Raw genomic sequence first — 27661 nt, forward strand, 5'->3', positions numbered from 1 at the left:
GCTGTAGATGCACATGGAGAGAGAGAGAGAGAGGGAGGGAGAAGGCAATGAAATGCGTTCAAGAGGTTGCAGACGGGGTTTGGAGTTCTGTCAAATGGCCCAATCGAGGCCTGGGGCTACAAACACTTTAGCTCGAGTGGACCCAATTGGACTTGGAGAGTGCGAGATAAGAACTAAGAAGCAAAGCTCAAATGGCGGCCCTCTTAGAGAGAACGGACCCGGTGTTTCGTGTGTTTTCTTTCATCTGACAGATGCCACGTTCCGAAGTTCCGAACCGATCTCCATGGACACCGGGACAGCATCCGAAATGGCCCGTCACGTGGGGACAAATGAACTAAAAAAACTCTCGAATCCGACACTGCCGTCAGTTCATTGAACGCTTCTCATTTTTCTGGCCCCGGTGAGATCCTGAGCCTGCGCGCAACGGGATTTCAGATTGACAGATCCTTACGCAATGCTTTGCTAATCTCCAATGGGTTCATCAAATCAAAAAACAAACGGGAAAAAATGGGTATCTCCTTGTGCCTGAAACGTGTTCTTCAGGGTTCTGCAAGTTCCGATGAGACCTGGGGCGTTTCAAAGAGGTTTTTTGCAGCACAAAGGGGTTAACTGGGAAAAAAGCACAGTTGAAGAAGGAACGTTGAGAGTCTCGTGCCGATACTTCAGGGGCATTTTGAATTTTCCCTTCAGTGGAAATGGGGTAACTTCCTTTATGTCAGGGTGCATGCTAGAAGATCCGCTCCGCGTTGGTCCTTCGCGTTTCCAAGCCGATGCTCTGAACTTCATAAATTCTACTTCGATCGTTCAAAAGGAAATCTATGGAGATGACAAGAATGTAGAAGATAGCGCAACAACGTGGATGTATCGTGTGCTTAAAGGTACATGCTTGCGAAGAGAAAGATTGATTCCGTGAACCCAATTCGTATCTAGAATCGGGGACTATAATTTGACCATAATCAGGATCGGTGGAGATCGGTTTTCAGGTGGATCGATTCTCTCGACCTTGAATTAGAGCGGCGCTGCAATCACGAAAGCCTTTTCAAACATCCGTAAATCCATCGTTTTATTGCTTGATGTTGTTCTTGATTTGTCCCAAATTCAACATAAATCAATGAAAAAAATTCGAAAAAAAGAGCACATAAGTACAGAGGGAAAGACTAGAGAGAGGAATCGGATTCAGATGGCTCGCTCTCTCCATGTCTATGAATTCTTCTCTCATCTTCTCTCTTCCCCTTTCCTTCTCCGATCTTCTTTTGCCCCGGAAAACCGTACCCTTCACGACGACGACTGCTTCCTCCCTCGCCTGAACTCCTCCTCCACGATCTCTTCGAACCACGCCCTCGACTGCTCCATCAGCTCCGGGCTCAGCCGGAACATGAGGACGCAGAACTCCATCTGGCTCAGCACGCCGTCGCCGTCCACGTCGCCCTCCCGGAGCATGCTGGCGAGCTCGTCGTCCGCCAGGTCCTGGAGTCCCAGAACCGCGCTGTTCCTCCTCAGGCTCTCGAGCGTGATCACCCCCCGGTCCCTGTCCATCAGGAGCTCGAACCCATTGCACAGCTCCCGGATCAGCCCCTCCCCGCCCAGCTTCTCCGCCATCGCCGGCAACATGTCCTCGAACTCCACCCTCTTCGCGACGCCGCCGGCCATGACTGGATGGATGTACGGGCCAAAAGGTCGGAAGCTTTTCTCTTTCTTTCGGGGCAGGAAGAGCGACGCGATTGTGGGTTCTTTTTCTTCGATGCCGATGTATCAAAGGCAATGCGTGCAGACGAATTTATATCGGGGCGTGCGTGCAGCGGAGAGGATAATATAATATAAAGAAACAGCGTCATCGCCATGGATGACAGCAAAGGAACAGGGAGTCATGTTGGTGGTCGGGGTTTGATTCCCCCATGCAGGGCGAGACAGACACTCTGTTTCCGAGAAGCAATGTCAGGGGCAAGCTCGTCACTTTCCGCGCCGCAGCCCCGCTCCATCGAGCACCGGCGAGGGGCGTCCCGGTCAATTCGCGCGGGCCGTGTCCCCCTGGAGAGCTCCCTGTCGGGGTTGACTCACGAAGGCGTGCCTGGATGCATGGGTACAGGGTGTACACCCGTCTCTCCCGTCCGCATGCAGACCGAGAGCGAAGATGCTGCGATGCTGCAGTACGCCGGATTTGGATTTTCTTGGCATTCTTTTTTGGTTATTCCCTTTTCATTATCTAACTTTGGTTCGGAATCTTAGGAAGGAGTCTGTCTGCTCCCACGTTGTTCTGTTTAGTTTATTCAAATGCGAGTCGCGAGGATCAAATTCAGATGGCGCGACCAGAAAGTGGAGATTTATTGGTAGGATCACCGCCCTCCTCAAGTCAATCACCACCTAAAAAATGTATGCCAACTTGTGATTTTTCCACGGGATCGGCGTGAATTACATTGTTTCCCGACAATTGATTCAGCTGGTCTAATAGAAATTCACGTAAAGCAACTTCTCAGATGTGGGAAACCACGGTCATAACTCCGGCCATGGCATCTCTTTGGTCAAATTTTGACTCGGTATAAAGAATAGCAGAAGCAAGAAGTGCGAACAGCGCATGTACACATTTACTCATGATTCGACTTCGGTGATAGATGTGAAAATGGGGCGGTCAGATTTTGCTGCTTCTTCAGCTGCAAATTGGGTTTTGCACACGCCTTGTACGCGTACACTAAGCACAGACTATACATGGAAGATTATACATAAGACAGGTTGACTCTCACGATCAGACCTGATCGTTTGGCGTACTTGATGGAATTTATAGTTCGGAGATGGATCTAGACAATTTGCATAAGCTTAACATCGCGGATCCAAGTAATCTGCTAAAGAATATAATGCTAGTTCAAGCTCAAGTTGAACGCGACCAGACCAATACGATATAGTGATGGATCTGATTCTTCCAGTCAAATGAATGATATTATACATTGTACAGTACCTCTCCACAAAAGAAGCATTGATGAACTTAGAGATCAAAATTGCCTCAACACATTTTCAAACCAACTGACAATTGCATTGAAGAGATTCATTCCTAATGCACATGGAATCAATGCCGAATCAAAAAGTAGGGCCGCACTTTATCTGCTACCGGCCGTTCACCAGAGTAACAGTCAGCTCATTGAAAGAGCAGCTCTCCAGTTTGCTGGATGTGGAAGCCCCGCTCGAGGGACATCGTCTCATGACAAAAGCAGGTTGCTTAGGGGTCGGAAGAGTGGCAGTTTCATTGCCTAGCATGAAGACTGCATTCGACATGGTGGGGCGATCGTTCGGGTCTTCTTGTACGCATAGTAGCCCGACACTGATGCACCTCAGATACTCGTTCATGTTGCAGCTTTTATGGAGTGTCGGGTCCATCAAGTCTACCGATTTCTCTTCTTTCCACAACGACCACGCCTGCCAATTTTATTTTTTTAAAGTACTAGAATCATTATGTGTTGGGACATGAAGGTAGGACTTGCTTAAGTTGCATAGGTAGGAGCTAATTATCACTCACATAGCCTAAGAGACTCAAACCTTGCTCAGCCTGATAGAATCCTGTGTTTCTTTTCCCGCTGAGGACTTCGAGTACCACGACGCCGAAGCTGAAAACGTCGGACTTATCTGAGAAGAAACCGTCCAGTGCGTACTCTGGGGACATGTAGCCACTGCCAAATAAAAAGTTAGTCATATAGTTAGAACATGTAATTGAGAGGAACGTCAATAAATTTAGCCTTCAAGGACAAGAAAACAATGCATATCTACTACTGCTACTCACTAAGTTCCGACTACTCTGTTTGTGTTCACTGATATTTCTTTGACTCCAAATATCCTCGCCAATCCAAAGTCGGATATTTTGGGATTCATCTCCTCGTCCAGCAGGATGTTGCTTGTTTTCAGGTCTCTGTGGACGATTCTCAACCTAGAGTCTTGGTGTAGATACAAAAGCCCTCGAGCAATTCCAAGTATGATCTTAAAACGTGTGTTCCAATCCAATGACATGCATAAAGTCCGATCTGCGACATATTGATATTTCCCATAAGGAGGATAGAACTTAGACTATGTTAAAAGAACTATGAGCTCGTCTGAAATGTTGGTTTTTGAATCGGTTAATTTGGTGAACGTACTATGGGTGTAAAACAGGTGTAGTTACAAGAGAATACAAACTAACCAAATATAAAGGAGTCTAAGCTTTTATTGGGCATGTATTCATACAGCAAAATCTTTTCATCTCCTTCTACACAGTAACCCAAAAGCCTCACGAGATTGCGGTGTTGAAGTTTCGCGATCAAGATAACCTCATTTTTGAACTCCTCAAAACCCTGACCAGAAAAACTTGAGAGCCGTTTCACTGCCAGTACTTGTCCTCCTGGAAATTTGCCCTGCTAGGAGAAAAGCATTCTTTTAGCTGTGTAGTGAATTGAAGTTAAGCTTTTAACTGAGTGATTGGTAAATAAGTACCTTGTAAACAAGCCCAAATCCTCCCTGTCCTAGCTTGTTTATATTTGAGAAATTGTCGGTGGCTGCTAGTATGCTCTCCAGATTGTAAAATGGAACATCAATCCCATTTGAACTATCCTCTTTGAACCGACCCGAGTCAATCAATTCTTTGACTTGTCTCTCACTGTCATATAGTTGACGTGCAGAATATCTCCGTATGTTCGACCAGTTCCCTGAGTAATGACAAACAGTACACATCAGTTACAGTCCATATGAAATAGAAATGAAGTCCTGGCCAAGGAGCAGACATTTACTCATTTACCTTTTTTCTTGCCAGAGTTCCTCCTCTGTATGTAGATAAAAGCAACAGTGCTTAAGAGAGCAATCAGAACAAGAATACATGCAAATGTTATGGAAATGACTACAGACGGTGGCACCTTTTTGCTCGATAGAACTTCATGCTTCTTACCTGCAAAAAGGACTGGTCCTTTAGTTGGAGACAAATCAATGCTGTTCTATCCCTTCTCCGAGCCACAAGCAAGTTCAGAGATGTATGTAACCAGAACTATTGCTAAACACTCAAGAGTAACATAGAACGCAATGAAGATGATTGACTCTGAGTCTATCGAGCTCTGCACTAGCTGTTCATATAGGTCGTTAGATTGAATGGCATTTTTAGTTAATAGCATGCTCACCTTTAGTACAATTAAGGAGTAGAGGATTCCACCGAAAATTGGGTTTGCACAGACACCTCCGACCATCTAATGTGGTGCTACAAGTTGAATCGGGCCAATCTGTGCAGTCTGTGGATGTAATGCAGGTCGGCTCTGGTGGTGGCTCCCAACTAATCTCTATTTCAGGTTTACTGCTTGTTTTGCCACGGCATGAGCTTGACAAGTGAAAAGGCAAAGACCGATTGAACGCCAGGACCTTGCAACTATCTGTTTGTTTCGATCTGATAAGGAACTTACGTGATTCGGGGATGATTTGTGTCACTTGATAGGTGCCACTAGGCGACTTGAAATTGACTGTTCCTGTAGATGTGTTGCAGTAGAAACTTCTATACATGGGGTCTCCACATTGTGATCCAGTGCTGAGGGGATATGGAATCAAGTTTGTTCCACAAATCTCACAATTTCTAGCTGTAGATTCTGTAACATCAGCACATCAGTAGGGAGTTTTAGGAGCTATGGATTTCAAGGGGAAATCTTCTAAATGCGTAGATTCAAGGTACATATGAGGACACTGATGCTGTTTTCACTCTGAGATTGACAGGCAGTTCCTTTTAGCACACTTCAGAAAAGCAATTGATCATCACTAAAGCCAATTCTATTGTACTGCATGAACACAAGGGCATGACCCGAAGCATCTTGTGACACCACAAAAAAACTTTCAAATGATTCATTTATTACCGTACTAAACGAAGGATAGAAATTCTTTGCCTGAATTCAACTTTTTGTAGTTCCCCATGAACTCAAGGTTGTGCAAAGCTCAAAATTCATTTGAGAAAGACACAAGCATGTATTTTAACGTCTGAATTCTCCAAAAGTCAGTTTGCTGAGATAGTTCAATATATATATAGCGAGGGACTCGAACTCCGGTTATTTCTGTCCCATCGTACCAGGAATACAGAGCAGAATAAAGACTTCCTGTCTCATAAGCTGCGTAAAAGGGCCAGGAACGTTATTCAGGATTAAAGCTCCAAAAATTAGCCATTTTCTTGTCAAATCCTTCCAGTGTTGAGTAGTGAATTAGGAGGCTGTTTTAGGATGAAAAGACTTACCTATATCAGAAACTGCAATACGGACGAACAAATCGCGGCCTTCATCATAACCGTCCTGAAGATTATTAAGATTCTCCGACCAAATCCAGCAGACCCCACCACCCGAACCGCCTTGCCCGCAGCAGATTCGCCTTCTTCAAATGAGTAAGCCTGGCACTGGCAACTATTGAGGCACTCTTTCTTGCACTCCATTTCGTCTGCAGCCACAAATTCTGAGTCCGGCTTTCCTACTTTCATCGCCTTCAAGCCGAGGAACGTCTCGCTCCCCTTGTTGCACAATATTGACTTCCTAATGCACCCGCCAGAAAAGTCCCCCAAATTCCACAAATCCGGTGAGCTCGGACTGAAACCCGGCAAGCACTTACACACCACGTCGGCGTCGCTGTTGCAGCTTCCGAAATCCCCACACATGTTATACACGCTGCATCTGTCCCTCGGCTCAGCCCATACGAAAGCCCAGACCTTTTCTGAGTCGCGCTTCAGGTACTGAACTTGGCCCCAAGAACTCATGATCAGCCTCGTGTCGATGTACATCGACGATGTGAGGTACGGGACGGAAGCGTTGTTGTCTATGCTGGTCGTGAAGTTGGACAAGAAGTACGAGATGGAATACGGCATGTCGTCCGAGGTGATGAACTTCCCCGAGACTCCGCTTTTCCAATACCGGATAGATCTTCTCCAGACCACAAACTGGTACTGCCCTTCTTGATCCAGCTGAAAGGAGTAGTTCCCGGGCGACGGGTCGTCGTCGCTTCTCCACGAAGTGAGGGTCATATTCTCATCCATCTTCATCCCCGGGAGGAACGTGTCGGTCGGGTAATCGAAGCTCTGCCACAGAATCATCTTCCCCGAGCCAGACTCCGCCTCTCCACTCTCTCCTCCTCTGGCTACGACTAAATTACCCGTGTCCAGTAGCTGAACTTTCAATGCAAGATGGGATGATTCCTCGAGATTTGTTGACCAGTAAGATTTACCAGCTTTGTCCAACACCTTGAGGTTACCATCTTGCGTCAGCGTCAAAACTCCAGTCACATCCAACACAGGGTGGTCTCTGTTAGCAACCCAAACTACGGTCTGCGGGTCGGAGTCGTGGTACCATATTCCAAGGTACCTTCTGTGGTCAGAGCCCGAGCTTCCGTTGGGGCTGAAGAAGCCAAGTTGGAAAGTCCCTCCATCAGAAACCAGAGTGTCTCCGTGCTCATCGCTGAGCGGGCTGCTGAGCGTCATGCTGTCTCTAGCGGAAGAACAACACATCAGACTAGTAATGATGATTGCTGTCCTCATGATCCACCTTCTTCTTTTGAGAGTCGAAAATCTCATGATCCTGAAGGGATGATGATGAGAGAAAAAGTGGGTCTTTGGGTCAGTTCAGTTCTCGGACTGGAGACGAACAGTGGCACTCAATGATAATGTCTTAGAAAGAAGGTTAAAGGAGAGATGTTTCAAATGTGGAGCTGTTCAGGAAGAAAAGCCGACCACTGCCTTTTGCACCATTGACCGACTTGTCCACCCGAAAGCAGGAATTTAAGGAGCGTCGGGCGGCAAGAGGAGAGGATGGTTGTGAGGCGATGCTAGTGAAAACTGATGACTCGTGGGGACTTGGGGAAGACTGTGTCGCCTTGGCATATCGAAATGCTTGTGTTTCTAGAAGCACGAGGTCTAGGAATGAGCCATGTGAGGTGTTCAGATCTTAGGGCAGATTGGCCTCTAAGGTTCCGGAAAAGTAATTCCTAGCAAATCTCTCGTCCCAACGTGAATGACCTATACTGCCTTTGGTCGAATCCGTGTGCTTGGCAACGTGTTGTACTTACCGCATCTGGGTTTTTGGGGGTGTGTTTTGCTTATACGACTCGAGCTGGTTAACTGATATTTGCATCTATCAAAGGAAAGGCGTCAATATTCCTAAAAGACGTTTGACAAATGTTTTGTAATTTTGGCAATGTGTATTGCTTATACTAGGGGTGAGCATGGTTCCAGTTTTTAACTTGGAACTTGAGTATCGAACCGGTGGAAACTTATAGGTTCTAGGTTCCAAGATATGTAAGGAAAGTTTCAAGTTCTAAAAAATAAGGAATCTATTTTGACGAGCAAGTTCTAGGTTCTTAGTTTGAGGAACTTGAAACCTGAAATCTAAAATCTAAAACTTGTAACCTAGAACTTAGAACCAGTTTTAATGTTTTTCTTAGTTTATGTCTTCGCACGATCTTATGATATTTCATACAGTTCAATGATGAATGTATAATTTGAAATCATTAATTTGAGCTTTCATTTTATGACCGAGGCTTTTACTTTATTAATATTTATATTTTCCGAATGTTTTTATGATCAGTTAATTGTAGCAGCAAGTTGTGGTTATTAAATGTTTTAATCCACCACAATAGTTTAATTAATAATATAAGTGAAATCTAGATAGATCTTGGAACCGACCTTAAAACCTGTGATAGGGTAAGTTTCAGATTCTAGGATATGCATGGTAGATTTCAGATTCCAAAAATTGAAGAACCTATTCCAATGAGTAGGTTCTAGGTTTCAGGTAAAATCTATGCGGAATTCGGAACCGCTTACTCTTAACTTATACGACTCGGCCTCGTTAACTGATATTCACATTTCTCAAAGAAAAGGCATCACTGTTCTTGAAAGACGATTGGCAAACTGTTTGTAATTGTAGTTAGAAAACTGTTGTATCCAACTTCAACTTACACAAAAAGCACTACACTTCAACAATGTACATGTTATACAAATTCAATCACATCAAACAAGCTTTTCACCCACCGACGTATTTATTTCGTAGATGACGTGACAAGCGAGGTTCATCAAGGTCCAAATAATGCATGAAGTCGATACTATTCTTGGCGGAACTTAGCGAGGGTTTTCATTAACAGTTTATGCGTGAATTGGTCAAGTAGTAGAACGAGCATAATCAAACATTAGCTCATTAATAACCTGTAATTAGGAAAGCAAAAGAATGATAGATCATGGGAAGCGCAAAAGTGGTGTAGGCATTAGGTCAAGATTGGTAGATGATGTTTATGCATTGTTTATTCCTCCCTCATAATTAACTACTATTTTCTCTTCCTGTTTCTGGGATCGGCATGTCTATAAATCTCTAACTTTAAACACGGATTACGCGGGGTCTCAATTCCTTGAAAATCGGGAAAAAAAAAGAAGAAAAAAAGAAGATAGAAGCAATCATGGCTAAATTCTGTTTTTGGCGCTTTCTGGTTGGGAACCTTTCTCCTTCCACTCCATTCCACTCCCATCAACATCACGAGTGGATTTAACTTTGTAAAGTCGAATGGGCAAACAGACACGTGCATGTCCTCGGAGCAGAAAATGACCAATCCTCGATCCTCGTATTGGCTGAAATTACGACCTTCGACGCTTCCAGTGGCCGTCTCATTCGTGCACACAGCAGCCCTCTATGCAGATGAATGTTCGCAGGAAAGTGCTGGAAAGGACGAGAAGATGATGATGGGTTGATTCTTCTTCCATACACATGCAGTTGACAATTTCAAGAGAGAGAAAAGGACTAATTCGAGGAGTCCCGTTTTCTTTGCGCTCCTTGTTTCGCGTGTAGAACATCACTCCATGCCTGATGTTGCTACGCGTGTAGAACATCACTCCATGCCTGATGTTGCTACTGTCATCTTTAGGACTTTGTTCCAACATGATGATTAAGCATCAGCGAGCACAGAAACGTTTTGGCAACAAAAGGAAGCATGGACATGGTACTTTAGGGACCTTAGATGAGTAAATTTTTAGATTTACAGAATAGCGGAACATGTATAGACGATCAAATAATTGAGCTCTTAATGATCAGGAGATCCCGTGCTGTGTTGATGTGATATCGTCTCTCAATGAAATTGGGCATCTTCACCTTTCGAAGATTTCACGAGCATTAATTGCAGCTTCATTCTTCTGAAACTCAGCCAAAATGGATGGCAATCAAAGCCTCTAGGCGGCCTGCTCGAGTCGAAAATGAAGCAGACATAGATATTTAGGAACGGATTTAGACAGGAGGGGAAAGGCAACATCATGGCTGCAGTTGTGAATTGGACATGAGTGGGCCAAAGAAGTAAAAGTGGACACATCACGGGAGCTTTGAGTAAGGCGAGAGGAAACTCAAAAAGAAAGTTTCGCCTTTTTTTCCCTGCGGATCTTTGTCTGGTAGCATTCGATTCTCTTAACTTTATACAGCAGATGGAGAGGAGTGGGGCAGGAGAATGATTTGTTTTATTTCTGGGTTTCTTCTGCTCGACAGGGATTCTGATTTTACGTGCGAATGAAAAGCATGTGCGATGGCTGATGCGGCAGGGATGGCTGCCGTTTCTCTTGTTACGAGGCGACAAGGAAATTGTACAAACTTGTCAAGGGTTGAGTTGACGGGCGTGCGAGATTATGACGAGGGTTAAGCGTATGGATGACGAGGTTGATTCGTGTTCTTGGTTTCGCATTCCTTCTTGATCAGAAAGTAACCCCGAAATTTAAAGTATTAGTGAAATCTCGAAAATGTCATGAGAAAAAGTATATGTGAATTTCCGTGTCAACTCATGCATATTTGATAAGTTTCAGACTATCAATTTGAAAAACAATCAAGACATTTGCATCTTGGGATTTAGAGTAAGTAAAAGTTGAAAAGTAAGAATTTTTCTAAACACATAATAACGTTACATGGAATGATTATATTAGATGGAAATTGGAATTAATTCACATCTCTCCGTTTTAAGTATTAACATCAAACGTGATTAACTCGACAACCAAGTCAAATTCCACTTATTTTCATCAAAGAATACCTTGATTTTTAGCGGAAAAAGAAGATCGACTTTTGTGAAAGTTGAAAGCAAATTAAGTTGATAAGCAATGTAAAACATTTAAATGTTTAATAACAAAGTATGTAATAAAGAGAAAGTTGCAAAGGTGTCTTTGAGCTATTCTTTTGGAGATTGAGATCTTATGCAATTGATTCAATTGTTTCCTTAATAGCAAATCCGATATTAAGGCAAAAAAATTAGTTGGTAAACTCTAATTGATATTAGTAATTTTTACAAAGAATTAATAAATTTTCAAAAATTGACAACCAAGGCAAATCAAAGTGACATCTCAACAGAAAAAAGTTTGTGAATCAAAAAAAAAAAAAAAGAAAAAGCAAATAAATGTGTTGGTACAAGGCAACTTACCAAAAGTTGGTAACCAAAAACTAGTGAAAACTTAATCGAAAAGAAGTGATGTGTCACCCCATAGATGCTGGTAATTTCTTGTGGTAATTGGTAAATTCGAGGTGTCGGTGAAAATTGTAAATAAAAGTTTATATATGGTAAGAGAAGTTCTTTCCTAGCAAATTGTGGAAAGCCAGGCAATCATCCGCACTAATGACCGAGTTCTTTGGTCATATTGAATCGCAGTGAAATCTACATTACTAACATACACCCTTAAAAAATGCATTTTTTTCTCTGATCCCATTTTTCTAGATATGTAAACAGAAAAAAAAAAAAAAAAAAAACTATTATATGACCAAAAGAAAAGAAGACTATTTTGATAGCTCACTATGAGCATGTGATGACTCAATTCCAATTCCGCTATCGATAAAGAAAGCTGGCTGAGCTAAGAAGACGCTCGGATTTCTAAGGTAAATTGTTATTAATTCATTCAACCTCGACCCACAGCTCGAAAAAGAGTTTGACAAAATCACCTCTACGCAAAGTCAATTGTGCTGGGACAAAATCATGACTCTTTTGAAGAAACTTTTCTGTAGCAGTGGAGTGACCTAGATTGACCGCAAAACCATAGTGTCTTTCCAGGCTATTTCACCTTTTTACCACCTTAAATTGCAAGATTCATGGCATTGATTCATTTGTTATTGCCTAAGTACATTTCTAAGGGAAAAAAAAATTATCTTCATGTCAAAAAACTTGTGCGTGAAAGCTATGAACTAGTCTTCTCTTCAATCATAATGGCTGAGGCGAAAATTTTAAATTCAAGGGACACAGGCTAAGAAGTCTCAACTTACAAGGATGAGATGCAAACTTGGTAGATGAAATTTATAAGAATATGGAGCGTAGGATTGGCAAAAATTGCATCGAATGCCTAGCAATCAAGATGGCTATCGCCACTGCCAGGTCCTCTTTGGGTTTGTCCATATCATCTCGCTAATTATATCCATGAATTAGGTCTTTTTATATGGAACCCCAATGGCAAAGCCCTAGAATTAACAATAATCACGAGGCTATCGACCCGGTTAACGCGTTAAGTGGCCAAGGCCCAAAACACAATTTGGGTGAGCATAAGGTAAGAAGTTTCATTCTACATTAGCCCTTCTTCAACCGGCTCAAGCTCGATATCTTGCCCGACTCGCCTCGACATATCCGTCAGCCAAGTCTACGTAGGCGGTGTTGCGTATACGGTCGCAGATACGTCGGTGGAAACCGGACGCGCCACCGAGGGAATTCGGGCTGTAATTGGCCCTCAACTTTTCACACGAGCTCATTTTCAACTTGCCCCGAACCCCACCCGGGGTTGCATTATTTTGCAAAGGCAAAAAAGCGAACCCGAAAGTCAAGGTCCGGTCGCTGGCCTTGTCGTCCACGTTGCGACGTTTCATGTGTCCTCTCTCCCATTCGCTGGTGACGACGACAAATGAAAATTGGTGCTCGAGAGGGATGATGGGGAGCAAGATTTGACTTATTCGACTTCGGGAGGTGCAATGCAGCTCTCGCTCTAGAAAGTTTTTTTTTTTTTTTTTCATGATTAAGTGCGCAATCTTTAATCTCAAAACAACCAACCATAAATCGTCATACGAAAATCCAATTAAACTTGAGAATGTTTCGAATCTAGAGGGGGTCGGCCAAGCTAAAATTACTTTTGAGAAGATCCGTGTAGGGCTGACCAGAAAATCAAAGATTTTCGGGAGCTTAGTTTTTAGAAGGTAAATTCCCTTTTGAATTCGCCTCTATCTTTTGTGGGGATACCCTCGGCAATTTTCTCTTTCAAGAGGCATTCACATGTCGAATAATTCTTAAGTGATCGAAGATTCACCAGTCTCAATTTGCCAATGAATGGAGACTTTATTACACGGAGCAAGTGTCACCCGCAAGTGATTGGAACTCGACTCGCTGACTAGATCTTGATCTAATGCTTTTTTCAAGTTCTAAAATGGCTTGGATATTTAGTTGACATGAACTCTAAAGAAAAGAAAAGAAAAAAAAAAGTTCGAAGCACCTTGTCTCGATATGTAGCAATCAGATTTATGAAATCAACAAAGCAAGAAGCAACAATCGAATACTTCTATCACGAGTGAATTAAAAATAACACGAACTCAATTTGTAACTCGCATTCATATCAAAACATTAACATCTCAACGACGGAGTCGACTGCGAGCACTGGAGCGCGAATGTTAGGCCTTGAGTAAACACTTGCATCTTCTTGATCAATATTATTATAGTTCTGTTAACGGGACAAGGAAGTCGATATGTCCGAGTGGTTAAGGAGACAGACTTGAAATCTGTTGGGCTTCGCCCGCGCAGGTTCGAACCCTGCTGTCGACGCATTTTACCATTAAAATTCTCATCTTCATTTTTCATCTTTTGTTTTATTTGTTTCAATTTTCCAGTTTTGTTCCCTTAAATTGTTCCGATTTCGTGGGCCTTCTTAGCTCATATTGTTTGGGAAGTTCTGGGCTTCTCTGCTCATTGGGCTTGGGCTGGAGGAGTTCAGCATCGACTTCTGTCTGTGCTTGTTCGAATCTCGTGCAGTTAAGTAGAAAAAAAAATTAAGACCTTGCTAACGAGTGCTCTGAGATTTCCCTTTTTGATCCTCCTTTTATTTGGCAGCCGGATCGGGTCAGGATGAACTTTCGTACACCTCGACCGATCCATTTCTTCCCGACGATCTCAAGAGCACACTCGCTTGCATTAGCCCAGCGCGTTCGAGGTTTTACGTTCAATGCGCTCCAGCCGCTTGACGCAGGATGTTTTGTTTTGTAATGTATAGGTACATGCGGTGTGAGAAAGGTAATCCGTTCAAGAGTATTCTCGGACCCCTTCCGTAAATTAGGTATCGTCACACAAATTCGAATGCTTTGTTTGAATTCTGCATTGTTGTAAATAGGGGTGATCGGTTTCATCCAAGATTCGAGAATCGGATTATAAAAACTTGTTCCAAGTTTTTGGAATCAAAAATCGTGTTGTGAAAAACAAGCAGTCAAACAATAAAATAAACAAAACAAGAAAATAAATTGGGCACTAAATTTACGTAGTTTAATCATAGTGGCTTACATCTACTAGGAGAGTAATAACGAATTCTACCATAGATCAAGCAATATAATAGAGATTACAATCACACTTGAATCACTCAAACGTTTTTAGAGTTTCCAAAGCTCCAATTATATTTATCGACGCCAAAATTGGCCTTTTGGGCTTCGGAAGTAAATAGAAGTAAAGCAAGCCCAGTGTGTAAGAACCTACGGATGATGGGTCGAAAGGTCAGTAATTGGCAACGAAGATGCTGAGAAGTGCAACATCAAAAAACCTGTCAAGATGGATGAGATAAGAATGGAAGCAGTTACGAGAATTGACATCAACGCGAACACTGACAAGGTAGAGCAGTTACTGATGGGGAGCCAAAACTTTCAAAATAATTTAAAATCGAAGTGATAATCATCAAGGGTAGTTACTCGTAGAAAATAACTATAAATAGCCGAGAAGACATTCATGTAAGGACTTTTTGCCAAAATCAACAATCAAACGCCTATTTCATCAGTTATCTTAGGGCTATGGTCCGGGTGAACGATTCTCGGCCTAGAACCAAGAAACCACCCGTTAAGGACCGGTTCCAAAAAATTAGAATCGGGAACCACCCGTTGTTGCATGGATTCACTCGAGAATTAGACCGCCGGTCCGGTCCGGTTCCCGGGTGAATCAATGGAACCGGTCTCACCAATAATAATATTGTTTTCCAAATCCCGCCGTATGTACTTTTCATATCGAGTAATATTTTTCTTTAAATCGAACTGGCTTAATTAAAGGTACCATTTTTCTTTATTTTATTGGAAAACATACCAAAGAAGAGAAATAGGTTTTTTTTCTTATTTTTGAATCATTTAAGTTGAAATCTAAAATATTCTTTAAGTTCAAGATTTTGGATGATTGTCATATGTAGATTATATTTTCCTTTATCCTTTAACAATGCTCAATCTCTTACAACATTTGCTTTACTTTTTTTTTTTTTTTTTTGTAGAAATAATTCAACTGATACTCCACATATTCTTGAACATAGTGTCATAAGTAAGTTTCAAAACTATCATTTGAATGAGCCATTTGTTGAGTTATTGAAAGGCAGCTTACACACTTTACTAAATTCTTATTAAAACATGGAAACCTTGAGAAGAGATGGAACCCTAAAATTTAAATTTGCTAATTAGTAATTTCAAATTTTATTTTAATATTAAAAATTAATATTATTATAACGGGTGGGCGGATCCGCCAATGGAATCGAACAGGACCGGTTCTTATAAGTTGGAACCGGAAATCAAGAACTAGACTAGTTCCCTCAAGAACCACCAGGTTTCGGGCGGTTTCGGTTCGAGTTCCAGGGCGGTTCGAGGCGGGTCCTAATTCTTTTGCACACCCCTAAATTATCTTTTCCTTTATTGCACTTTTACGTTCAATTTGCACATTTACTTTTTCTCTTGTTTTCCCCATATTTTCGTTTGTCCGTAGTTTAGACAAGTCCCTTCAATGTTTGGCCTTGAAATTTCTTGCGAAATAATCTGTCAATCTAGTGAAAAAAATTATATATAAATTATTATCACAGCAATTTAATATGGCTCGAACACTTGTCTCTTGAATGTAATTGCACGAAAAATAACCCACGAAGATAGCTTCGCTGCCCAAGCACTCGAGACGGCGCTTCAAGACCCTTGACATAGACCGCAGCAATTCAACCAGTGCATGAGCCAAGGAAATATAATAATCCTCTGAACCTTTGCCTACTCAAACGGGGAAAGATATCTAGAAGAATATTTGTATATACATTCCCCCGCTTCAAGGAGTCCAAATTGAATGGTTCAAAGGCGGTTGACTTCGGCGTAATCTTGACCCCGTCAATTTTGATATAAGACAAAACAAAAATCCTTCTGCAACTAGGACTTGTGACACCGCATCAAAAATCTTAATTTCTGTAACACATTTGGATGTTCATAGTATTATGACGTCCTCAATTTCCTTTAATCGATCGGTCTTCTTTATCATTTATTTATGATTGGACTTCGTTGAGCTCAAACTCGAAACATGTTATAGTAAATAAGATGATTCAATGGAACCGAATAATTTATGAATAATATCCAATTGAAACCGAGGAAATAGGAGAGAGGGGAGTGACACACAAGAGGAGGGAAGGGAAAGAATTGTGCGTGAGAAATTAAAAAAGAATAATAAAAAAATCATTAATTCCCTCCGGTCAGATTGAAAATCATTGATTTCATTTTCACGGAATTGCGAACTGGACTGACATTTCTAGAAACTGCTCAAAACCCGCCAGTCAATATAGTTTTCGGTTCGACGGTCCGCGCTACCCGCCCTAATTGGAAGTTGAATCGACCCCACACATATTGAAAAGCAAATAAACCTCATACGAATTTTCAAACGGTCATTGAATCCCCCACGCAATGGGCACCCAGGTAAGTGCGGGACGGGCCCGCCATATAAATTGCCAATTCTTTTTTTTCTTTCTCCTTTTCTTTTAAAGGCAATTAATTAATTTAAATGCCATTACTGCTCTGAAACTAAAGTACAAAAAAAAAGAAAAGAAAAAGAAAAAGGAGGAGAGGAGAGGAGAATTCCTGGTCAGGATCATCTCTCTACTTCGCTGCCGAGAGGGTCCCACCAACCAACCCCCGGTCTCAGGCGAAGCCCACGTGGTCCAGCTTCCCCTAACCTCCCCCACCCGCTGAGCCGAATCGGATCGCGCCACGTGAGCGAATCGGTATCTCCTCGATATCCTCGCGCCACGTGTGCAGCGGCGCTGCCGCGAATAAATATCCTGTCCCGCGAAGCAGGGGAGCCGGGGCGCGGTCCAATGAGGCACAGGGAGTTGCTTTGCCTCCTGAGGAGCCGACACTTGGCACCCCGGGTCACCGCAAGCCCCTCTCCGCCTCTCGTTTCTTTGTTCTCTCAAATGACGGATTTGCCCCCGGCCCCCGAATCCGGCATTGTCGTTCTTGGGTTTCGATGAGGGGCTGTACGAATTTGTCTTTTCACATGACGGAGGGGCACGGCCTCTATCGTCCATTTCCCATTCGAGATTTCGAAACCAATTACTACGTCACTATTTTTATTTATTTATAAATATCTTGAAAAACTTATTAAATTTTATCGTCAAATTATTAAATTAGATACATATAATAATTGAGAGACATAATAATTTGGGATTTTTTATCCTCTCGTTCATCATGGATATATAGATTTTTTCGATATTAATATTTGTCGCAATTATAACAGTCTAAGATTTTTAACAGTCAAAAAATTATTTTAGAATAAATTTATCACAAATATATTAATTTAAATTTTTTTATGATATTAAATGCAACATTCATTTTTATTTCACCCCATAACCAAATGTGCTGTTAAGACTTGTGGGCCTATCATAATGATTTTAAGTCTCATGTTCAAATCAAAGTACAAGAGTGAAATTTTCTCGAATGAATCGCGGGTCGTAATCTCATAATTGTGGGTTAGAATAGAAATTGAGAGGTTGAAACCCTCACCTAATTTCTCGGAAAGCTTCCGCTATTGCACCCAAGTCCCGAGAGGGAAAATATGGACCTCATGCATCTTTTCATGAAGGCAATCTTTTCCACGGACAGTACAGTCCTTTAAAATGTGGTGATAGCATTCATATTGCTTCTATATCCAAATGATATATGGTATTTGGATTTCACCACTCTTTTCTATTAACATACAAAATATTACATATCATTTATGAGATTTTATGGAATCACTGTCAACTGTTCTAAATGCTTAAACTTTTGGATAAATACGTGGTTTATTATTTAAATATTACAATAATCCCATAAATGAATGCGTGATTTAAAACATAATCTACCGTCTATATAATTCTATATATTCATAAAAATCTATCAAGATTCGAGTAATTTTTTTTCCCATGATCTAGATTGATTGGATTCATGGAATCATATGCACACACGTGAAATGGAGATATGATATCTTGCTAGAATGTCCAACCCAATAACTTAATCCGATAGGTGGAGAGAGACTATGCGAATATAAAAATTATATAGGAACACAATTATGTGAAACAATATATTAACAATTCAAATAAAAGATCTCCCTCTTGATGCAGGGATTATCTCATTTTTCTTTTTTTCCTTCTTTTCATATTATTATTATTATTATTATTATTATTATTATTATTATTATATTTTTGACATCTTGGATTATGGGGGGCTGGGGTTGTGTGGCTCACTAAATGAGAGACGCATATGCCAAAGCATTCGAGGTAATTAGTAATTCAAGAGGCAAGAGAGGAGAAAGGACATGATCTGTTCCGCCACTCTTTTCTATTGATGATAGCATTTATATTGCTATTATATCGAAATGATATATGGTACTTGGATTTCACCAACTTTTTTTTATTGATGTACCAAATATTACGTGTCATCTACGGTCTATATAATTCTTTATATTCATAAAAATCTATAAAGATTCTAGTACAATTTTTTTTTTAATGATCCAAATTGATTAAATTCATGGAATTGGACACACATACGCGAAAGTGACATATGATACTATGCTAAAACGTCAAACCCGACAACTTAATCTGATAGGTGGAGAGAGATCATGTGAATATAAAAATCATATAGGAACACAGTAATGCGAAACAATATTTTAACAATTCAAATAAAAATATCTCCCTCTTGGTGCGGAGATTCTCTACTTTCCTTTTCCTTTTCTTCTTTTTATTTTCATTTCATATTTTATTAATTATTATACTAATTTTTTTTTTTTTTTTTTTTTTTTTGACATCCCGGGGGGTTTATGGGGAGGTTGGGGTTGTGCGGCTCAGCGGCAGACGAGAAACGAGAGACGCATGTGTCAAGGCGTACGAGGTAATTAGTAATTCGAGAGGCAAAGGAGAGAAGAGAGGACGACAGGACCTGCTTCCACCACCACAAGACAGACACCACCGCACCGTACAGGCTCGCTCGCTCGTTCCTTTCTTTGTCCCCTCTCTTCTGCGCTCTCGCCTGCCCAAAACCCCACTGCTTCGTAGAAGCTTCTAGAGAGAGAGAGAGATTTGCGGAAGGTGGCGGTGGTGACGGTGGCGGAAGGAGGAAGGAGGAGGAGGAGGAGGAGACATGTCCAAGAGGTGCGCGCTGTGCAAGGTCCCGGCCAGGGCGTTCTGCGAGTCGGACCAGGCGACCCTCTGCTGGGACTGCGACGCCAAGGTCCACGGCGCCAACTTCCTCGTCGCCCGGCACTCCCGCACCCTCCTTTGCCACGCCTGCCAGGCCCCCACCCCCTGGAGGGCCTCCGGCGCCAGGCTCGGCCACACCGTCTCCGTCTGCGACGCCTGCGTCACCGGCGCCCAGGGCCGGAGCCGGGCCGCCGCCGGCAATGGCGATCTCCACGAGGACGACGGCGACGACGAGGACGCCGACGGGGACGAGGAGGACGAGGAGGAGGAGGAGGAGGACGCCGACGACGAGGACGACGGAGGAGGAGGAGGAGGAGGCGGCGGCGAGGACGAGGACGAGGAAGATCGCGGCGGCGGCGGCGACGAGGACGGCGACAACCAGGTGGTGCCGTGGTCGTCGACGACGCCCCCTCCGCCGGCGGCGAGCTCCTCCAGCAGCGACGACTCGATCGGTAACTTGCGCTGCGGGTACGGGGACGCGGAGGAGTGCGGAGCGGCGCGAATGTGCTCGTCGAAGCGGGCGATTGAAGACTGTACGGATCTTCGCTCTCAGGTTCGTGATCGTCAACTCCCGCGAGGTTTTCGTCTCCGTTTTCTCGGCCTATAGATCTGTGATCGCGTGCGGACGGTTTCGTTTCGAACGCATTCGAGTTCCGTAAATCGCCTGTTCGATAATAGAGTTGGGCGGTCAAAATCAACGACTCTTGGGTCTCGATGTGCAGGAGAAGCTCAAGTACTCGCGCTTCCGGCCGAACCGGAGGCCAATGCTGGCGGCGAGGACGCGGTCCAGGGACGGCGAGGCTACTTCGGTCGACTCGTTGAGGCCGTCGAAAGACCGGCGGGTCGGGCGAGACGAGTGCATACAAGGTCCGACCTTTCTAGATTGAAGGGGGATCGGTGGGGATATATGCAGAGTGCGCGAGGTAGATAGCCTGTGATGTTCATAAGCCCTTCTATTAAAAGTTTCGATTTTTTAACACCAACATCACCACCATCATCATCTAACCTCAATCGATCTGCATGAATCTGGGGTCGAACTAATTAATCGATTTTAGCAGTCTTAGCAAGTAGCTAGTAGCTTTGAGGGCGGGATCCGGTTTGGATGGGCTGTGGAGAATGTAATGCTGATTCATTTGCGAGTTGGACGAATTCGAAGAGTGAAATACTACCGTGTTTGCTTCATTTGAGAGCAGCCCCCCTTCAATTCCAGTCAGCTCCGATTCATTGATCCTGTTTCCTTCCTTCATTCATTCATTCATTTGCCATTTACATTGGAATTGCGGGGGAATTCGGACATGGGTATCTCCGAAATGGACAGAAAGTTCCGTGCGCAGCTTACATGATCCTCGAGAGCTTGCTTCGTTTTCATGGGTCTATCTCCTTTTGCTCGTAAAAGGACATTTACAGAGGCCCAGAGGGGATGGTGCTGGAGCTTTGAGCTCGACGCAAGAGGTCGCAATGGGGATGTAGCCAAAAACCTCGCTAGTCATCAGTCGTTTGTCTGCATCTTCTTTTCAGCGACACCGCCGAGACGTCGAGCCAATATCCGAAGCGGGGATTCCTTGCTCATTGGTCAAGGAATTAATGGATCCATCCCTCTGTTGCGCTCTCGTCCTGCTCTTTGATGTGTACGTTTCCTCCCAATTCCGAGGTCCCTCGCTTCCAAATTGACCGACTGATTCCAAATCACTGTCACTCGTGGCTGCGGTGCATTTGGTATCTATCGCCAAGCTCTGGACGAGAGCCGTCGAAGTTTAACATGAGTCTAGAGGGGCGGAATCCATAGAAAGTCAAACAAGTGCAACGACACTCCACTCGTCTAGGACCACGTAACATACCTGCTCGACGGTTCGTGTTTCTCATGGGAAGATCCATTCGAAATCCTACCATAGGACTCGACAGCCTTTCTTTTCTTCAATTAAATAATTTAGAGATGATGGGGTTCGATATCCTGATCAGGGGACCACTGGGTGGATTATGTAGGCATCGAATTCATAGGCGGAGTGGCCTACCTAGTCCTTTCAATTGCTCCACTCCCTCTCATTTGGATAGTCGAGTCGAGTTTGGTTCGGGTCTTATCAGTTGTCACCAGGTCCCTGGTAGGAGGGGGAGAGATGCTTCCCGGATCGATAGTTTAATATTTTCCCACGAAAATATCTGAGGTTCGCCCACCAACTTGACTTTTATTTTAATACGCAAGGGGGGATTAGAATACCACCCTCTTGTCTCGACATTAGAAATGATTTGAGGCCACACCTTGTGGTGGCCGCCCATCAGCGTCAACTTGGGGGGACCGAAAGCTTTTCCTGTTTTGTTTTTTAAATAATGTCCGAGACTTCCGACGAAACGAGAAACGATCTCGACCACGTTAACTCGCCATCGCGGAGAAAGAATATAGAATACGGGGAGGAGGAGTTTGTGGTGTGGGTTGAAGGTTCCGTTCCACGTGCTCGTGGGCGGAGGGGCGGGCTTTAGATTAACGCTCGCAGATCGTCCGATCGCGATTTGACTACGAATTTCTGTGTCTTTTCGAGGGTTACTAACTTATTGGCCCCGTTCGGGTTGGAAGAAGAATGGGACAAGAGAATAATAACTTGGGGGGGTAAAGGAAAAAGGGGATGCCCCTCTTGTGGCGGAGGTTTCGTTTCATGGTTTTCGAGTGTTTCTGAGGAGGTCCCCTATCTCTCTCTCTCTCTATCTTTCTCTCTCTTCTATGTGGTGGAAAATGGAGGTTTTCCTAAACGACGGTGAGCAAAGGATGATGGGATGGGAAGGGAGCCTTTTTTTTAACTGATCTTAGGATTCGGATTTGGCCCCCACCTCCTCTCATGTTCGGCTTGGGCCCGGAAATTTCTTTTGCTTGGATTAGAATTCACGTATCAGTACGCGATTAGATTGATGGCGCGACTCGTGCGAGACTCTTGCGTAACTAGAAGTCCTAGCGGACGCATTTCTCGTGGACCCGACCGTCTCTATAATGGGTGCAGTTTACTTTGGCATCGATATCGTCCATCTTTGTGTCTGCTAGCTCTTAAGAGATACCTAAAAGCTTACATTGAAAGCTTCTGATCAACAACTTAGATGTATTGTCCTGTGGTCTATAACCGTTGCAAACCCCAACGAGGCACGGTTCCTCGGGAGTAGTAGAACCTGACCTGTCTAAATGAGAGACATATCGAGTTAAAAACACATTGAACGTCGCCGACATTAGGCATCGACCGTTGAAATTTCTCTACCTTCACACGTACAACCCGAACAAAGCTCTCGAAATACGAATTTCCCTCTTGAATGGATCAGGACTGACGACGCCGTCCAGGTTTGGTACGCATTCCACTGGAGTCGAAACATGATTGTAAAACCCACCATGTGAATTTCCTTATGTTTCATTTACGTAGTTCCAAGAGCGAGCACATTACGGAAGCATACCAAGTACAATTGGATCTCATCAAAAAGTGGATGAAGCACTATACCCAAGAGTACAGGTGATTGGTGCCAAGGTGGATTGGCTCTCACCCTAGAATTGGAAACTAGACTAAGATGGCCGAAAAAATTAGATCGACAAGTCCAATCCAGTTCTCGAATAGGTCCAATCGTATTTTTTTCCTTTTTTTCTATTCCCTAATATACTACAAGTGCTGTTGCATAGTCTGAATTACGACACAAGTGATATTAATAGAATAAGTTCATGATAAGCTAAACAGTCTGAGTGGTCTGTGTAAGTGGGTCTTTACCTGAAACCGGAAATTGGACTAATATTCACTAGTTCCAAATTTTAGGAATAGAGATTGTTTAGAACTGGCCAATTCAGTCCACTTCTTTTGTTCACCCATTCACGCAAGACAACTCATTAGACTTACAAGACAGGAAACATGCCCCATCGATGAGATGGAACTCATCTTATCTTGTTCACCGTAAAACAAATCCGACCAGGCTTTTGTGGCCTACCTAGGTCGCACGATAGATTGAGCAACGCCCCCTAGTCAACGTTTCGGTCGTTGGGACTTCGTCCGCCCCCAAATGAGCAGAAAGGAAGATTATCTTGACTCATCAACGCAAGAAAGATATAGACCAAGCTTCAGTTCAATCAATCCATCATCGCATGATGACCGATGGACGAAAGCTTTTAGATTAGGAAGACTGGGATGAAAGACTCTTCAATACTCTTAGCTTGAGCGCACGATATAAGATAATCGTACTGCATTCCGTAAATTATAGTACAGATTTGCTAAAAAGTTGCAATAAGCAGCAAACGGTCAAGGGACGACAACCTACCATCATCCAACCCTCCCTGATTTGTGCATGGCTGCCAAACTATTTTGGCCGACACACACGACATAATTAGACATTGAATTGTTATTCAACATCTCCTCTGGAGAGATGATATGCATTGCTACAAAAGTTAAATGAAACGACTGAAACTAGTGTGAAAGGGGTGCCTGTGAACTTAGAGCAAATCGGCCCTTATATAATGGACAAGATTCAGTGCTTCAATGGTTATTAGCTCAGTACAGGTCAGGAGACCAGATGATTTCACACCATAAACAGCACCTTCATAAAAGCTTACCCAGGGTCTTACATCAAGCAGCGATCCTTACAGAGTACCTTTTAGAAAGAGAACTAAAAAAATGGAAACTAACATTTGTTAGGAGAGACTAATAGGTTGACCGCAGAGCTTCTCCAACTCCGTCTCTAGGACTTTCAAAAGATTAGCCTTGGTTCTTCTGTAAACCCAAGACTGAGACTGCTGATCCCAATCAAATCTGGACGGACCGCTGCAACAAGAACATAGCATTAGATCAAATACTAGCAAATCTCTGAACAAAATCTAAGTCAGGCAGCTTCTATTACAGCCATCATCAATAGCAAACAAAATAGTAGGCCACAACATTCTCTATAACAAACACCACTAGCATGATCTATGAAGCCATGCTAGTATCATAATTATCCTGGGTGGATGCACACACATCAAATACTGAATCAAGTTCACGATGTAGCCACTCTCGCCATGGAAGCAATGGTGGCCATTGTATTTGAAGATGCCCTTGTAAGAGCACTATGAACAAGAATCATTTGCCCTCAACCCAGTCTAATATGAACCATAAAATATTAGCTGCTTTCCCCTAGCAACACTTGCAGGCTACTCGGTCCCCTAAACCATCCAATTTTTGCACCATGTTATTCCCTTTCCAATCATTATAGGCACCATTTGATTTTTGTCTTTTGGAAGTCCAGCCAAGGTCTACAATTTACGACAAGACCACATTAAATTATTCTTTCATCCTCCAACAGTGAAAAATAGAAGTGTTGCAATTATGTAAAGAGAAAATCTTTTGCAGAAAATATTGCTGGAGAATTAAGTGTCACCAAATCTAACTTATTCTCAAGACCCCTGGAACCAGGTTATGTTTCCACAACATTTTTCCATCTAGAAACAGGCTTCAGGAACTAGGAAGATTTTCAGGTCGCAACAATTTATATTTAGCTGAAAGAGGGTAATCTATAGGAAGCATTCTGTCCTCAAAAATTTCAATTCAGCACAGTTGATCTCTCTAGAGCATTGAACTTCTTAGTCATCAAATCCTGATCCACTGACTTATGATGGAAAAACTTAACTGAGAGAATCAATCCATCAGGCTATCTAAGTGAACTAATAGCTACCCACAGAGATTTACAATCAGGAACTAAGTATGACAACCAAAGAAGTTGAGTAGGTTAAGAATGCAAGCTACCCAGTACTGAAGCAATGGTCAGACTTGATTCAATCCACTCTGATGACCATGCCATTTATTAATCAAAGACCATTTACCTAGAATTCAGATACCTACCAGATGTAAACTCGATACCACTATTATAGTTTGGCTGCCATCATGCTGAGAGAATTTAGGAATCGGAAGTGCTTCTAGACATATTTCAGACGTAAAACATCAAGGTCCTTTTAAACCAACAATAAGGTGTTGGAGGTTAATTGGCCCTTAACATATGTTGCTCATTAGTGTGCAGGGAGAGGAGCTACTTCACCAAGAAGATGTCGCTCATTGGTGCGCAGGGAGAGGAGCTACTTCACCAAAAAGAATGTACTTCCAGTATAACTATCTAAAACCACCAGGCTTTTTCAGGCTATAATGCAGCAGAAGTATGGACCACGACACAAGCCACATCACCGAAACAGTAAAAGGCATATGGTGCAGAAAGCAAGGACAAGCAACCTAGAATCAGAAATTGTTTCAGTTACCGAATTCTTCATTGACCCAAAACAATATAATCCCCAGTTAGTTCATTACTATGTAAATACAGTCGGTCTTAGGGAAGTAATACAGTTCAAAAGGAAAAGAAAGGGCCAAGCTACCAAAAGATTTGCCCTTCTCCCAGACACAACCACTAGTTTAAGTGATTGAATATTCTTTAGAGCATGCATCTGGTAAGCAGTAACAGTTCAAAAAGAGGTTTGTGGATTTGTTTATGATACACTCCAAAGTTTGCAACATCAACACATGATGCATCACATGATCGAGCATTTAATATTGAGATCATAATCAATTAACACATTTCATACCTCACTGGAGAGGAGAGCCAAATTTGTCGGTTTGGTGTCTGTTTGTTCAATACATATGTGCCTAATTCCCCAAGTTTGAGGGTTAAGACATCATTCTGCCAATACCCAGAAAAATTGTTCAGGTCAGTTTGACTTTCAAAATTCACCAAATTAAATAACAAAATCTTGAATGCTAATTAATCTCTCTCACCCCATAGTCTATATCAAACCCATCAATCTCAATGTTATCTCCATAATCCTGCACACACCAAAAGAGAGATAAGGATGCATGTGTAGGCATTGTAGCCATTGCTGGATTGCACATGAAGCAAGCATAAATAAGCACTCGCACATGATCCCTCCTTAAATAAAAGACTTTTTTCTACCTGCTTTGACAACAGATTTTCCACTTTACAGTGGCATATTATTAGCATTCGAACAGTTTTGTACTGCATAGTGCACCAGAAAAGAAATGACACAGAAAGCTATAATTTTTAACTTCATCCATACAAAGAGAAGGCACTCCGGATATCTTCTCCTAGTTAAATTGCATTTTTTTTAGACTGAAACAATAGTTCACTTGCTGGATTATCCGGAATTCCCAACCAAAAAATCCCCATCAAATCACAGATTAACGTATTCAGTGCTGGAATTATTACCTCAAACTTCTCTTGGAGGTCATGGATGGTGGATTCTGCTAGCCTGTGGAACTCATCCTCCTGCAGTAGAGAACTGTGTACATATTATTTCATTAGCACAACCACCACTCCCCATCTCCAACACTCTCGCATTAAAAATTTTAGTCCCTTCCTTCTTAACTAAACCAGCATCACCTCAACTCAACAGTTTCGGGGATTGCACAACCATGATTATACCCATTCGACAGACAACATGCTAGAGCTAAAAAATTTGGATTTTGAGCTGTTTCCCACCATTTTCTTGAGATAGATTCGATAAATTCAGGGGAAAAATCTAAAATTGATAGATAGAGTACCGATAATCAATGGCGGCAGGGCCCGGGAGGTCGCCGACATTCAACGGGCCGGACGAGAGACTCCGAGAAACGTGTCGGAACGGAAGGCCGTCGCGACCGGCGGAGCCACGCAGCGCTCGGGGTGCCGGAAGAAGCTCGCGCGGGGACACACGGACCGGAGATGATCGCGGCCGGCACGGGAGGGCTCTCGAGAGCCGCCTGAGAAGAAGCGATCTGAACGCCATTTTCGGCAGCAACTGGGAGACGGCACGAAAGGCTCTTTCCGGTGGTGAGACCAGCTTTGACATCCTTGTGGGCTTGAGATAGTGGGCCTTGATGGGCCCAAATAGTTTCCCCCAAAAGTTGACATTCGGTATGTAATGAAAGGGGCCCAAGATTGCCCACAATTGTCGTAGCTTGTGTTGTGGAGCGTGAAGGTATTAGATTTGATCATGATTCTTAGGTGAGCAGTAGGTCCGGTTCAGAACTTGATCGTCGGGTAAATCCGATAAACATA

At 42.9% G+C, this 27661-nt stretch overlaps 4 protein-coding genes and 1 non-coding gene across 5 annotated transcripts; 2 read left to right on the plus strand and 3 right to left on the minus strand.

The window, feature by feature from the left end:
• Positions 1 to 1047: 1047 nt before the first annotated feature.
• Positions 1048 to 2105, minus strand: LOC104424825 (calcium-binding protein PBP1). Its single transcript, XM_010037329.3, has one exon. It carries the CDS (start codon positions 1648 to 1650, stop codon positions 1276 to 1278), a length of 375 nt encoding a protein of 124 aa, XP_010035631.2. The 5' UTR covers positions 1651 to 2105; the 3' UTR covers positions 1048 to 1275.
• Positions 2106 to 2887: 782 nt separating this feature from the next.
• On the minus strand, positions 2888 to 7992 carry LOC104424826 (G-type lectin S-receptor-like serine/threonine-protein kinase At4g03230). The gene is given in 9 exon segments (XM_010037330.3): positions 2888 to 3405; positions 3506 to 3656; positions 3767 to 4004; positions 4160 to 4370; positions 4450 to 4661; positions 4751 to 4897; positions 5124 to 5579; positions 6212 to 6305; positions 6308 to 7992. Coding segments are annotated over 9 exon segments (3042 nt in total). The 5' UTR covers positions 7532 to 7992; the 3' UTR covers positions 2888 to 3096.
• Positions 7993 to 13670: 5678 nt separating this feature from the next.
• On the plus strand, positions 13671 to 13752 carry TRNAS-UGA. Its single transcript has one exon. It is a non-coding gene; the product is annotated as a tRNA-Ser (tRNA).
• Positions 13753 to 19274: 5522 nt separating this feature from the next.
• On the plus strand, positions 19275 to 20826 carry LOC104424828 (zinc finger protein CO3-like). Its single transcript, XM_010037333.3, has 2 exons — positions 19275 to 20192; positions 20362 to 20826. Exons 1-2 carry the CDS (start codon positions 19581 to 19583, stop codon positions 20524 to 20526), a joined length of 777 nt encoding a protein of 258 aa, XP_010035635.2. The 5' UTR covers positions 19275 to 19580; the 3' UTR covers positions 20527 to 20826.
• A 3246-nt stretch (positions 20827 to 24072) lies between these two features.
• Positions 24073 to 27407, minus strand: LOC104424829 (frataxin, mitochondrial). Its single transcript, XM_010037334.3, has 5 exons — positions 27166 to 27407; positions 26831 to 26903; positions 26383 to 26430; positions 26193 to 26287; positions 24073 to 24411 (listed from the first exon to the last, which is right to left on the minus strand). Exons 1-5 carry the CDS (start codon positions 27387 to 27389, stop codon positions 24282 to 24284), a joined length of 570 nt encoding a protein of 189 aa, XP_010035636.2. The 5' UTR covers positions 27390 to 27407; the 3' UTR covers positions 24073 to 24281.
• Between the last annotated feature and the right edge of the window lie 254 nt (positions 27408 to 27661).

The sequence above is a fragment of the Eucalyptus grandis genome, chromosome 11 (assembly GCF_016545825.1).
Source record: "Eucalyptus grandis isolate ANBG69807.140 chromosome 11, ASM1654582v1, whole genome shotgun sequence".
NCBI lineage: Eukaryota > Viridiplantae > Streptophyta > Magnoliopsida > Myrtales > Myrtaceae > Eucalyptus > Eucalyptus grandis.